This window comes from Cyclopterus lumpus, chromosome 2 (genome assembly GCF_009769545.1).
Source record: "Cyclopterus lumpus isolate fCycLum1 chromosome 2, fCycLum1.pri, whole genome shotgun sequence".
NCBI classification, from domain to species: domain Eukaryota; kingdom Metazoa; phylum Chordata; class Actinopteri; order Perciformes; family Cyclopteridae; genus Cyclopterus; species Cyclopterus lumpus.
The window spans coordinates 7,099,196-7,111,405 of record NC_046967.1 but is presented as its reverse complement, the minus strand read 5'-3'; the positions used below and the strand labels follow the sequence as shown (position 1 = coordinate 7,111,405).

The 12,210-nt window shown below is 47.3% G+C and overlaps 1 protein-coding gene across 11 annotated transcripts in view; it reads left to right on the top strand.

Annotated features, from left to right (window-relative positions):
• The window catches only part of LOC117744715 (R3H domain-containing protein 1-like), a 36,500-nt gene that overhangs the window by 1,214 nt on the left and 23,076 nt on the right, over positions 1-12,210 (top strand). For all 11 annotated transcript variants that reach the window (XR_004611189.1, XR_004611188.1, XM_034552900.1 and 8 more), the window contains exons 2-3: positions 6,849-7,010; positions 10,783-10,981. Coding sequence is in view for 9 of the 11 variants with exons in the window: in XM_034552900.1 (XP_034408791.1) it covers positions 10,823-10,981 (159 nt within the window). In the remaining 2 variants the exon portion in view is untranslated. The remainder of the gene's footprint in view (positions 1-6,848; positions 7,011-10,782; positions 10,982-12,210) is intronic.

The following is a 12,210-nucleotide window of genomic DNA, read 5'->3' as shown; positions in this document are numbered from 1 at the left end:
TGTTGCATATAACTGTAAATAAGGATTTAAAAAAAAGAATGAATGATCTAGTGCAGCTTTGCACATAATCAACCATAAGCATTTTCAGAGATTCTGATATATTTTTTAATATTAATCAAATCAAACAATGCCTTATTTATGTAGTAGCATAGTTATTAACATTGACATGTACAGTAGTCTAGCACAACCCATTAGAGTTTATAAAGGTGGACAGTGAAAAAGTAGATTTATGCCAGTAAAAAGGCCATCATTCAAAAATCTAATAACTCCTTTTGGTGCACGTGTAATGAGTAACCCATACCCGCTGGGATTCCGATGCACTGACCCCCAACTATCGTCGCCTTATGGGCTTGCATAGAGATGGCGATCGAAAGCGTACAAGTGGCCACCGCTGAGGCCGAGCATCATGATGGTATCGTTTTCATTACGGCACCAGCGGAGCCTGGTGGGTGGAGAGTGGATGCTGGCTCGGTCCCTCCGGCTGCTGCTGCTCTGCAGAGTGGAGATGATGTGTTAATCTTTGCAGGGCTGGCGGACCGTGCCGCTCGGAGGCAATGCACGTGCACTTGTGCGTACTGTCGACCGTCAATTTGTGAGATGAGGTTATGCCCATGTTTGAGGGATGTGGTGATACAGATAAATATGTTTTTTCTTTACCTGCCGGGTGAGCTCTCTTGCATCGGAACATGCCAGTCACAGAAGAGTGCCCTACATCATTGCTCTCATTCTCTTGTGACCCCTCCCGAGGCCTAAAATACATGATAATAATTGTTTGCCGCAACTGGCCCCGCCTCTGCAAGCCCGCCACTCTGTTGACCATTCATTGTGCAGGTTAGGGCCCATTTGGAGCTGATGATATTATCAGATATTGAAGGGGTTGAGGATGCTGTGTAATAGCTTTCACCCAAGATGTGGGCCCCAATGGCTAAATAATTCATCGCCTCCCAGGGGGGAAATCTCTCCCGCTTCCATAATATTTGGTCCGTGCCTTTTTTTAAAATAATTCATCCGCCTATCTGTAAATTGTTTGTCCAATCGGTGACCTTATTCACAAGATCAAGGAAGCGCAATAAATAAATTCTTCAGAGACTCGGTGTTATGAACGGCACACTTATAAGGCAGGGAATCGTGAGTCGCGAAACGGTGCCGGTTGCTAAGTGACAGGAGGAACTTTTTTTTTTCTTCTTCTTTTTGTTCCCTGCCCACCATGTTTGCCGTTAACGTCTTGAGTTACTGAAAGGACAAAAACAGGATATGATGGTCTAGACTCACAGGGCCGGCGTGCGACCCCCTGCGTCTTCGACGGCCTGTCAGTCACTTAGCGATGGAGGCTCCTCCATTATTTCCAGAGCTCAATCGTGTATCTTTGCTGCGTGTACAGAAGAGACCGCATTCTTGATCTTTAATGGCATAAAAACAAGTGGATTTTGGAGGCTTGATCCAATACTGTTATTAGCTATTAAATCAACTAAATGCATATTTAGAGGAGGTGCGCCTGCTGGTTGATTGGCGCACAAGCAGCTGCTCCGCTTCCTCCTCATTGCAGTCAGTGTATTGTTCTCTAGCCGCTCCACCAAAAGGCTTGCGTGAGATTTGCCGAAAGCCGAGTGTCTTTATTGCAGTGTTTTACTCGACTTGTCTGCGTAATGGGTGGGTGTTTCAAGTGATGGCTCTCTCTCGCTCCCTCACTATCTGAGTCTGTGGGATTAGCTGTAGTCCTGTGTGCGTGTGCGTGTGCGTGTGCGTGTGTGTGTGTGTGTGCGTATGTGTGTGAGAGAGAAGAGCAGGGTGCCAGCTTTAATGGGAAGGTGGCCCAGTGAACAGCTCGGCCTCTCAGCGGCCAGCGCCTCCCCATCGACTCTACACCTGGTCTTTGAGCACCTAGCTGGCCGTGAACGGGTCGATCCCGTTCCCCATACTCTCTTCCTCCCCGTTTTGTCTTTTTTCTCCTTCTCCCTCGCTTTCTTTTTCGTCTCCTATGCGCTCTTTTTAATTTTTTAATTTTTTTTCGGCCCTCTCTCGTCCCTTTCCATCCATCCCATGTCCCTGGCTGCCCTTTCCTCCTCCTCCTCCTCCTCCTCCTCCTCCTCCTCCTCCCGCCCACCCCGCCTCCATCCTAAAGCAGAGTGCCTAATGAAGAGCCCCATTTAGCCGGTGACTTTGGTTCAGTCGGTGCTCCGTAGCACCGGCCGGCCTCGGGCCGCCGTGACTGGCTGTTGAGGCTCTGACATCACTCGGGGGCCAGCTGTTGATTTGGGCTGTCTCCAAGGCTGGCTGGCTTGATGGGTTGTGGCAGGTAGACTTGTGCTCGCGCAGCACTCTCCCTCCCTCCCTCCCTCTCTCTCTTTGTGACACCCACTCGCCCTCTCCCTTTTACACTCCCCTCTCCTCGTCTTCCGCTCTCACTCAGTCGAGCGGGCGAACAGGAGGCAGCAGGCAGCTGCCGAGGAGCGAGCTGGGAGGCGACTCCAGCCTCCTCTCCAGCAAATAGTGCCTCCTGTACAATGGAAACTAAACGGTTGAGTAGCAGAAGGGATGGAGGGCAGAGCTGCCGGGGCAGGTAGGTCCTGCAGCCTCCAACCTTGCATGCTTTCTTTTGTTTGTTTTTTGTTTGTTCTGATTTCATCTTCTTAATTATCGCTTGTGGTTTTGTTCTGCATTTTCTACATTGTCTTTGTCATATTGATTTTTCTGCCTGAGGTGAGAGAATGTTGCATTTGTGTTAATCCATGAGGAAAAAACTGTTTTTCATCAGCTTTTTTCTGCTTCTCATACCAGCGCATGGCAGCAAGTGCGCAGCTCGAGATCCTGTGTGCCGGCTTCCCAAAATCTCCTCGCCCCGGCTTGCCAGCGCTGCTGCTTTTCATTAGGAGGAAATTAGCCGAGATCAGCCAATAAGAGGCTTTGCTTCCGCATTGTTCTCCAGCCAAGCTCGTCCCCTCTCTCTCTCGCTCCTCTGTTTTGTTCTGCAGGTGTTTCCTTTAAATTGACTTTAATGAGTCTGGCAGACTTTTTTAAATTTATTTTTTGAGTTATTCTCCTCTCATAGGGCTCCGTAGATTAAAACTGCTCGACTTGCATGTTTGTTTTTCTGTGTTTATTGTTCCTCCCCTAATTGCCTAGATTGATATTCCCTGGAAGCTCTCCTATGGGAAAGGTAATGGATTACCTACACGCTCTGCTGTGGATTTAAATTTATTAATGCCGGCTGAGGGCGCCTCTGCCTCCCTGCCGCCTCATGCGACCCGAAGGCAGAGCGAGAGGCGCAATTAGAGGCTCATTTGTGCCCATTTATGTTTTGTTCAGTTAATTCAGTCTGAGCTATTAGAGGAAGTTCCTTTTAAAAGCGACACTCACCTCGGTCGCCCCAGAATCCAAGGCAAGCGGCGTGTGAAAGCGATATAATTTCATAAGCTTTACACTAATCGTTTTTTCTGGTCCAATTACACCGCTCCCCTGTCAGCGCTCGCCTCGCTTTGCAATTAGCAGGAATGGCTAGAAAATGGGAGATTAGTCACTCAGTTTAGCAAAACGCCAAAATCTATTTCATCGCAGGCGCCACTAGTGCAAACCCTGCATTAGTAAGCTAATTAACTGTTTATTTGGTGTCTGATTTTGTCCTGTGCTCCGACGGTTTGACTCCCAAGTCCGCCTCGTCGTCGGTGTGTTTTTTTTTTTGGGAGGCGGCAATTAATTGCATAGCCAGAAAAAAACCTGCGTGGCATCACTCGCTGTGTTTTTCTGTGTGTTGAAATGTACAATGCGAGGACTCGACCAAAGCGTGAGTGGTATTTGTTTCCTCCCAATTGGGAGCAGACGAGGTGACACTGAGCTGCAGCCCCCTTCAGACACGGTATCACCTTTTTGTATATGCTTTTGTTTCCCCCGATGCGCCGCTGACTTGGAGCTCCGTTTAGTATTCCACGTCGCTGCAGACAATAGCCCAGCTGTTTGGCCGCTCCACCGTTCCGTTTGAATTTTTTTCTGCGATGCTCGCAAAAGAAACAAGCTCATCAGCAGCAGCAATAAAGCGATCTGCAGCTGCACGCAGGGGGGGTCGGGGAGAGAAATCAACAGAGGATTTTTCCTCCTGATCCTTCAGAGGCTCTTGAAAGGTGACGTCTTCCCCCCTCCCTCGTGGTTGACTCATCAACCAGAGCCAGGGATGGGGTAGCAGATAGAGGGAGGGATTGAGGGTCCTTCACCTCCAGTTGAGCAGGTTTTTAGCTCCAGACAAGAGCGTCAATCCACGAAGGGCGGAAACGGAGGCGTGGGAGGGAAAGGTCAGCCCCTTTGCAAGAGAGAGAGAGGCAAGTGTGTGTGTGTGTGTGTGTGTGTGTGTTCGTGCTTGTGTGAAGAGGGGAAAGGAAAATAAGTGTTCTGGATTGTGCCTGCCTGTTCCCGTGTGCGTGCCATCACTAGCGGGCTTCAGTGAGCCATCGGCGCAATCGTCCGTTAAGATCTCCGGTGTATGATTAATTCGGCTCAGTTGTCAGCCACCCTCATGACCTCATGTGTTCTTTCTTTTTTTGAGAATTAATTTCCATCAAGAATATGCATGAAGTGGAGGATGTGCGTTGTCAATCTAATTGTTTTTTTATTGTCTTCTTTTGATTTGTCCCACATTTATTTTCATGTATCCTGCATTGCTTCACCATCTAACTGTGTGTGTGTGTCTGTGTGTGTGTGTGTGAGAGAGAGAGAGAGGAGGGGGGGGGGGTGTTGCACGGTGATAAAAGGTGGCGTGAAGGGGCGGTGCGACTCTGAAAGACGCCCCGGGGAGCCTCTTTTAAGGTTGCTGCGCTCTGCGGCGACCGCAATACCAATGAACCACTCCCTGTTCAGCCACAGCACCGATCCACGTGTGTGTTTGACGCTGTTGAGCACCAATCGAACAAAGACGCTTCCCTGCGTCTGTCAAAACTTTTTTTTTTTGCAGTGCATTAGCATTCGTAAGACAAGTCTCCTGCACGCACACACACACACAGGCTCAGTGTGAAGTCCCGAACCCCGCTCAGCAGCTGGAGCGCTGGCGGCCGGACTCCTGCTGTCAGAACAACTTTTTTTCCTGCTTGTGCGATTTAAAGCTGATCACAGAGCTGGCTCGACAACACCTCCACACCCCCACACCCGTTTTTTCAGACATTTAACCGGCACATTCGCGGCGGCTCGGATTTGGCACCACTTTCGCGAATCAAGAGCCACAGCGGCGAGACGCCAGAATAACCACGTAAAAATGTGCCGGGCGCATTTTAGGAGGAGGCAAAAAGAGGAGCACAAGGGTAATGATAAGAGGGGAGAAAAGATGGCGGCTGTCTAGAGATCGCCAAACGCGCAGTGCTAAATTACTCTGTGGTGTACTCTCTAGATGCAAGTAATTAAATAAACGACATCAACATTGATGGATGAGTTGTGCCTCGGGGCTCGCATTCGTCCATCTGCTAACGCCAGGGAGAGACACGACAGCCTGAAGGGGATGCCCCCTCCCCCACAAAAATTGTCAAATGGCGGTCGTGGAACTCCTTTTTTTTTTTTTTTTTTTTTTTTTTTTTACATCTGGCGGTCCTGTTTAAGTCACTCGTCGTGTTCGGGCTGTGAAAAGCAACGACACCAATTGGCACCACGTCCCTCCCACCCAGCGCCGTCTTCAATGTGCCGCAGGCTGCAAAGGGAGATTATAAAGCTAGCAGGGATTCCACTTGACCTTCTTTGGGCTGGCAGGAGGTGGGCAGTGGGGGGGGGGGGGCCACAGGGACTCTGGTACCCAGCGGTGCCAAGGCCCGGCTGCTGCTCCCAACACGGAGACAGACATTATGGGAGGAGGGGGGCAGGGAGACGATGAGAAGCCAAAGCAAGGATCAGTTGTATTTGTTGCTTTAAGGGATTGCACAGCGTCAGGTAGAGCCCTCAATTAATCGTTTATTTCGTTTCTCTTGCAGAAAATGCCAAACATCGGTTCCAGTGTAAGCTAAGGATGTACCGATACAAGGCAGATTGGTGAAATGGGGCCGATCCACACAATAAAACACTAATATGGGGTCGGTGCTCGGTATCAGGACCTAAACAGTCAGATCGTTGCATGTCTACAGTAAACCAGTTTGGCTTTTGGACTGCTGGTCAAACAAAACCAGATAGCACTTTGACATTTTACAGACTGAATCAGTAATCCATTAATGGACCAAACAATCGGCAGATTCATCGATAATGAAAATGATACTTGGCTTCAGCCCTAATCTGATCTTTATCGTTTTATCGTCCTTATTTGGCAACTACGACCAACATGCGACCCAACAAAGTCCAGCATTAATGTTGCATTTCCCACCATGTCTCAAAAGGCAGCAATTCCACAGAATAGTTGGGGGAAAACTTCACAAAAAAACATTTAGTAAGAGAGGCTGGCATTATTTTGCAGCCCCATTGTTGTTGTTGGCATTTTCCGATGTTCGCCCTGCCCCACCAGTGTCACCCCCGCAGTTCAGCTGGAGGGGAATTTTCTGAAAAATAAGAGATTGCAATTTATGTGCCACCAAATGGCAGAGAAATGCTATCTTCCCCCCGCCACTCCCTGAATTCCTAATGCTTGGGTTTTATTTTATTTTTTTACGAGGCTGGCAGGGGGTGCCTCCTCCCGTTGCCTCAGCCGCACTCCCATCTCTGCACTCATCAATTATTCATGGAGCGCAGGCACGCACAGTTCCAGAAATACACACTAAAAGTTTTTTTTTTTGTTGCTCCGACACACTGATATCTCAAGAGTTGCTGACTTCCGGGAGCCCGCTGTCAGCCCGCTCGAACCCGTCGACCCCGACCTCCGACCTGGCTAATCCCCGTGCGTCTCTCTCCCGCAGGTCAGCAGGGGTCATGAGGGCATCGGAGGCCCCGGTTGCCGTTCAGAGCAGCTGAAGCAGACATGGCCAGAGAAGTCCCTCAAATGGCACCGGCAGGCTCAGCCTCATCGACCTCACCAGCCGCATACTCCTTCGCCGCAACCACCACTGGCTACGCAACAAGTACGTCTCCCCTTTACTTCTGGTGGTGCAGAATAGTCAGTCAGGGAATGGGATACGTTCTCTGGGGATCTCAATGTTCTAAAAGTCCGGGTTAGTGCAAATTCTAACCGAGTTTCCATAAAATCTGCAAAAGAAAACACAAATGAATGAGCTACTGTTAATGTGAATATTATAAGTAACAGTTAGTGGCATTAATTCTCCTACCAGATGCCATTAAATGCCATTTAAAAAAAAAGTTGCTGTCATTAAAAGAGCACAACACCAGCAACCCAGCCTTCTCACATAGCTTAAAGAAAGATATGGAAACTGTCGCACATTCTTCTATATTCAGAATTGGTTCAAGAACATTCTTTTTTTCAAAAGTAACAAATAGACTGTTGCCTTTCCAGTATTTTAGGATGCACAAGAGTTGCGATTCAAGTCCTAAGAAGATAATAAGAAAAAAAAATTGTTTTAATATGTCAAATCTTTCTTGTGATAGAAATGTACACCTCTGTGCTCATTACCTTTTTAACCGACACAGTTAAAACATGTATATTTCACGTTATTCACATATTCAGTTCCAATCACGTTATTTCCTGTTATTCTCACTTGATCCTATTCCCCAAAAGCTCATTGAGCCTTTACCCAACCCAAAGTACAATGGTATCAATAAAATAGTAATACAAATTATGCCGAGCCAATCAAAAATAACCAATACTGGAATAAACATGCATTTAAACTTATATTTTAGCCAGTTTCAAGTACTCTTTTGAGAAACAGGGAAGGAGTATTTCTCAATAGCAGCCAATCGTTACATTTCAAACTCAACAAACTCCAATATACAGTATCGGTTTATGTATATTCAAACTAATGGTTTGTGTTGGTGCAGTGAAGCTGGAGAGCGGAAATTCTTTCAGATCAAGCCAACCGAGTCAGAAGTTTCTCTCCTGCTCCATTATCGCAGCACGAAAGCAAATGGCTATCATTAGATGGAGTGAATAATCCATAATATGACATTCCAATATTAAGGGAGCCTTAAATATAGATGTATATCTGAGAAAAATATGGGGATGTCCATTTTCAGTCTCTCATAAGAGACCAATTTGCTGCTCCCTTTTTCAAATTCCCAGTTGCGTCCCCTTAATGCAACGCTAAGGATCAAATGATGATCTATATTACTCATGCAGCCAAAACATCAGGGATTCCTAACAGACACGCGGTGCAATTACCTCCGCCGCGAGAGGCGAGGCGGCGAAGTCGGAATGCATCAAAGTCTGAAGCCAAATTTAGTCTCAACGCTTCGGTCCCATGATAAAAAACGTGCGTTGGAAGAATGGATGATTCGGCGAGGGACAAAACGGCGATCCGTCACAAGGCCCGGCTCTCGAAGAGGAAAGAAATATAAATATATATCTCTGTCCCAATATTGCAAATCTTCACTCGAGAGACTTCACTCATCAAAATGTCAGCGGCAGACACTAAATATTCAAAGGCAGCGCGCGGCACTCTGGAGCATTAAAGCTGTTTTGCCTCTCCGAATGTAAAAATAATGTAAAGCAGCAGCAGCCGGCGTCGCTTTTGTCAAACCCTCTGACGGGTCATTGAGATTCAACGCCTGACTCTCCAGTGCCCAGCTGCGTTTTCAGCTCACCCCTTAGCCTCGCGCGGCATTGGGTTTAGCGGCGCATTTTGGCCCGGCGGAGGAGCTCCGGAGAGCAGCGGGCCCCGGCTCGAAGTCAATTACTCCCACGCGGAGGAAATCTGGAAGCGCTCACTGTCTCAGCCCCTTTGGGACGGAGGGAAACAATCACGACCTCGTCCCGACGATTGGTGCACGCACCGATCAAGCACCGAGTTGGTGCTGTAATGTGCGTTTTTCCAGTTTCTTTTTATGCGAATTCGATGAAGCCGTTTGTAATTAAGCTATTAATCATAGCGCTCATGTAGCAGATGTCGGCCCCTCCCTCTGAGTGTCTGCGCCAGTGTTTTCGCTGCGTGGGGGCCCGACTGCATAATGAGGGCACGTCGGCAGGATGTGCTCGCACCACGGCTTCAACACGCGGAGGTCACGCCATTACACATTTGTTTCCTGCAGCTGGCCGCAGATGCAAAGTCGCTATTGTTAATGAGTAATTTTATTCTTTAATGTAATTCATTTTTTACACCGCCAAATGAACCTCTCCGTGTTTTATGCACGTTTAAAAAATCTGTGTGTAATGTGCACACTTGAGCTTCTACAAAATTTCACGCTGAGTCGTCTTCGTGCCGGTGATTCAAGTTTTTGGACTACTGCATCCAAAAAATGGCATTTAAAAATATTGCCTTTTGCGACGTCAATCGAATATAAACAAACTTTTTATAGTATACCTTTTGTATAGTTAAAAATGTAGGCTAATTATTTAGGCAGCTTCGACCAGATTCACTCCTTCCGTTTTTACGATTTGTTGGGGGCAGTTGACCTTCTTGACCCTCCACGTCTCCTTCGAACTCTTCAACACATCGTTGTCAAAGGTTTATTATTTTTGAGTGGAGGCCGACGCTGCAACCCAAAGCTGTTGGATCTCACTGGACAACCCCCCCCCCCCCCCCCCCCCCCCCCCCCTCTGCTGTGTCTTGTCCAATCGCGTCCATTGTCTGCGGCTGAGCAGCTGCAGAGCTGGCACCGACAGCGAGGGGTGACTGATGATCACAGGCTGTGTCGATGACACGACCCGCCCCCCCCTCTCCGCCCCACCGGCGACTTCATAGAGCTTCCTCGCGGTGCTCCTCGAGTTTCCACGTCGCCGTAGAGCCATCGGGGAAGTCGTCGGTCGCACCTGTGTCTCCGCTGCTGCAGCAACTCATTAATAGCCGTGGTGAAAACATTAGTCGCTCCGTGGGAAATTAACATCTGCACGCATGCTGCAAATTACGTAGTTATTGCTGCTGCAGTATTGCGGTTTTCAAAATAAAACCCGCGAGAAAAACAATATGGAGCGCACCGTGAATGAAGAGCAGGTGCTTTGCCGTGGGCCGGATTTAATGATGCAGCTTGAACAAGTAAGCTTGATTTATTACTTTACGGAAGAATAGATTATTCAAGTTTGTTTATTTTTACTTTCATGGACCTTGATAGTAATAATAATTTCATTGTACACACTATCTTTTTAATGTAGGCCTGTGTTTTCATTGATTATGGCGTTGCTTCCTAATGTACATTAACCATAAATATTTTTGAACTGTTTCTCTTACACAGTGTAAAAAAGGGACTGGAGGCCTCACAACCGTTGGACACACCCAGGATTCTCAGTATTATTGTGTATATGTCCATTTCTGACAAAAACAATTTAGTAATTTTTTCCTGTAAAAAAAAAATAATTGTATAATATTTGGTTGTGTGTTTTTTGTCAATGAAAATAAAAGAGATTTTGGTCCAGTTCTTGTGTTTTTAAAACCCGATTTTAGTTTTTTGTGACTAATGTTGTATGTTGACATCACCCGATATCTTTTTTTTTTTTTCAAAGAATCCTGACCAATATATGTACAATATATGTATATATACAAACTATGGATTAGTTATAGAATGATGAACCTCCCACTGTTCTCCGGTGGGCAAACTACGTACACCTTTACCGCGTATTCGTTTAAATATCTTTTACAAGCTAATCTCCAATTGCAACCACTCAATTGTCTCAAAACAATATACATTTCTCTCCAATTGCTGCTTCCCCTAACACGCAACCAGTCTAAACCTTTTTTACCATCTGTAATCGCTCACAGAAACCGTCCCTCATTTTCCCGTCTCTTGCAGGTTCTCTGTATTCGCCAGCCTCTCCCAGTAAGACTTTGCAATGAGAATGTCCGACACGGTCGACACTGAAACGATGAAGGTTTCCGAAGCCGCCGACGCAGTGCCGATGGTGAAAGACAACGCCGCCAACTCTGAGGCCGCCGACCAGAGCCAGAGCGGCAGAGAAGAACACGGCAGCAACGATAAGAGCGACGCACAGGTAAAGAACTGACGGGGCTCGCTGTTCCTCCCGACCGTTACCGTAGAGACGGAGTGACCGAGACCGTCTTTATTTTATTTTTAAAGTGTTTCCTCAACCCGTCAGTCGTCTATTCGCGGAGGTTAGAGGTGTCGGGCTGGAGTGATTTTTTTTGCTCTCTGTCTCTCTCTCTCTCTCTCTCTCCATGAAAATTCAGTAACCGTCAAACACCACTCGTCCCGGGGGACCTCCTGTCACCCGCAGCGTTCAAGGCAGATTTTTCTCGGCAGCTTTCAGCAGGACAAATTATTCCGGAAAAGTATCATCTGCACAGACTGAAATAATAATGTGGGGCTTTGACTCCGAGGTCGTCCCGCTACTGAAGCCGAGCGGTGTAAAGAGCTTTTTACCTCGCGGAAACTAGTGAATCTCATTTGTCCTCCGCGGGAGACGGTAACGCGGCGGAGCTACAGGGGATTCGGGGCAGCTGAGATCACTTTCAAATAAACTGCGAATTAATTAGGTCTCCATTGTGCTTTTGGGAAAATGTGCACTTCTTAATTTGCCTTCCAAAGGGAAAAGGGGGTTGGCGCTCACACAAGTGACGAAAAAAAAAAGGCTAATTATTTTTGTCTTTCGGCCGCGGCCTAAAAATAGTATTCAGGCCAATCTGGCCTCATGGTCAGAAGGGAAGGGAGTCGGGCAGGCTGATAATCTGGACCTCAAATCCTGGCTTATCTGGCGACTTCCTGCGTCTACGTTATGGAAGTCGCAGTCATTTCAAAGGCGCATCCATCCAGAACAGACGGGGCAGAAAAGGGAACTTTAAAGTTACACTATGTAACGTTTGTTGGCTGAAATGGCACAGTCCTCTTATTGGAAATATTACGTTGACTTCATAAGCAATAAAACGCACCAGTGCTCAATTCAATGCATTCGGGCGTGTTGCTGCTACAGCCGTACCTGGTCTGGTACGACCAGTAGATTAACAGGGGCTAATGATGGCAGCTATTGCTGTGAAGTGACTCTACTGAGTGGACTTTAAGATACCCGTGCTGCGATGTAGCCTCAGTGATGTCGACGTCGAGAGGAGAAAATACACTTGGAGCTAGCTTAGCTTAGCATCGCATAAGGCCTGGAAGACATGAGATTGGTGTTGGGTCTTCTCGTCAAGCGTGTTGCTGAAAATGTTTTATTATTTCTTGAAGCAACTTGAGGCGATCTTGGGGAAATGAAGGCGCCAGGATCCT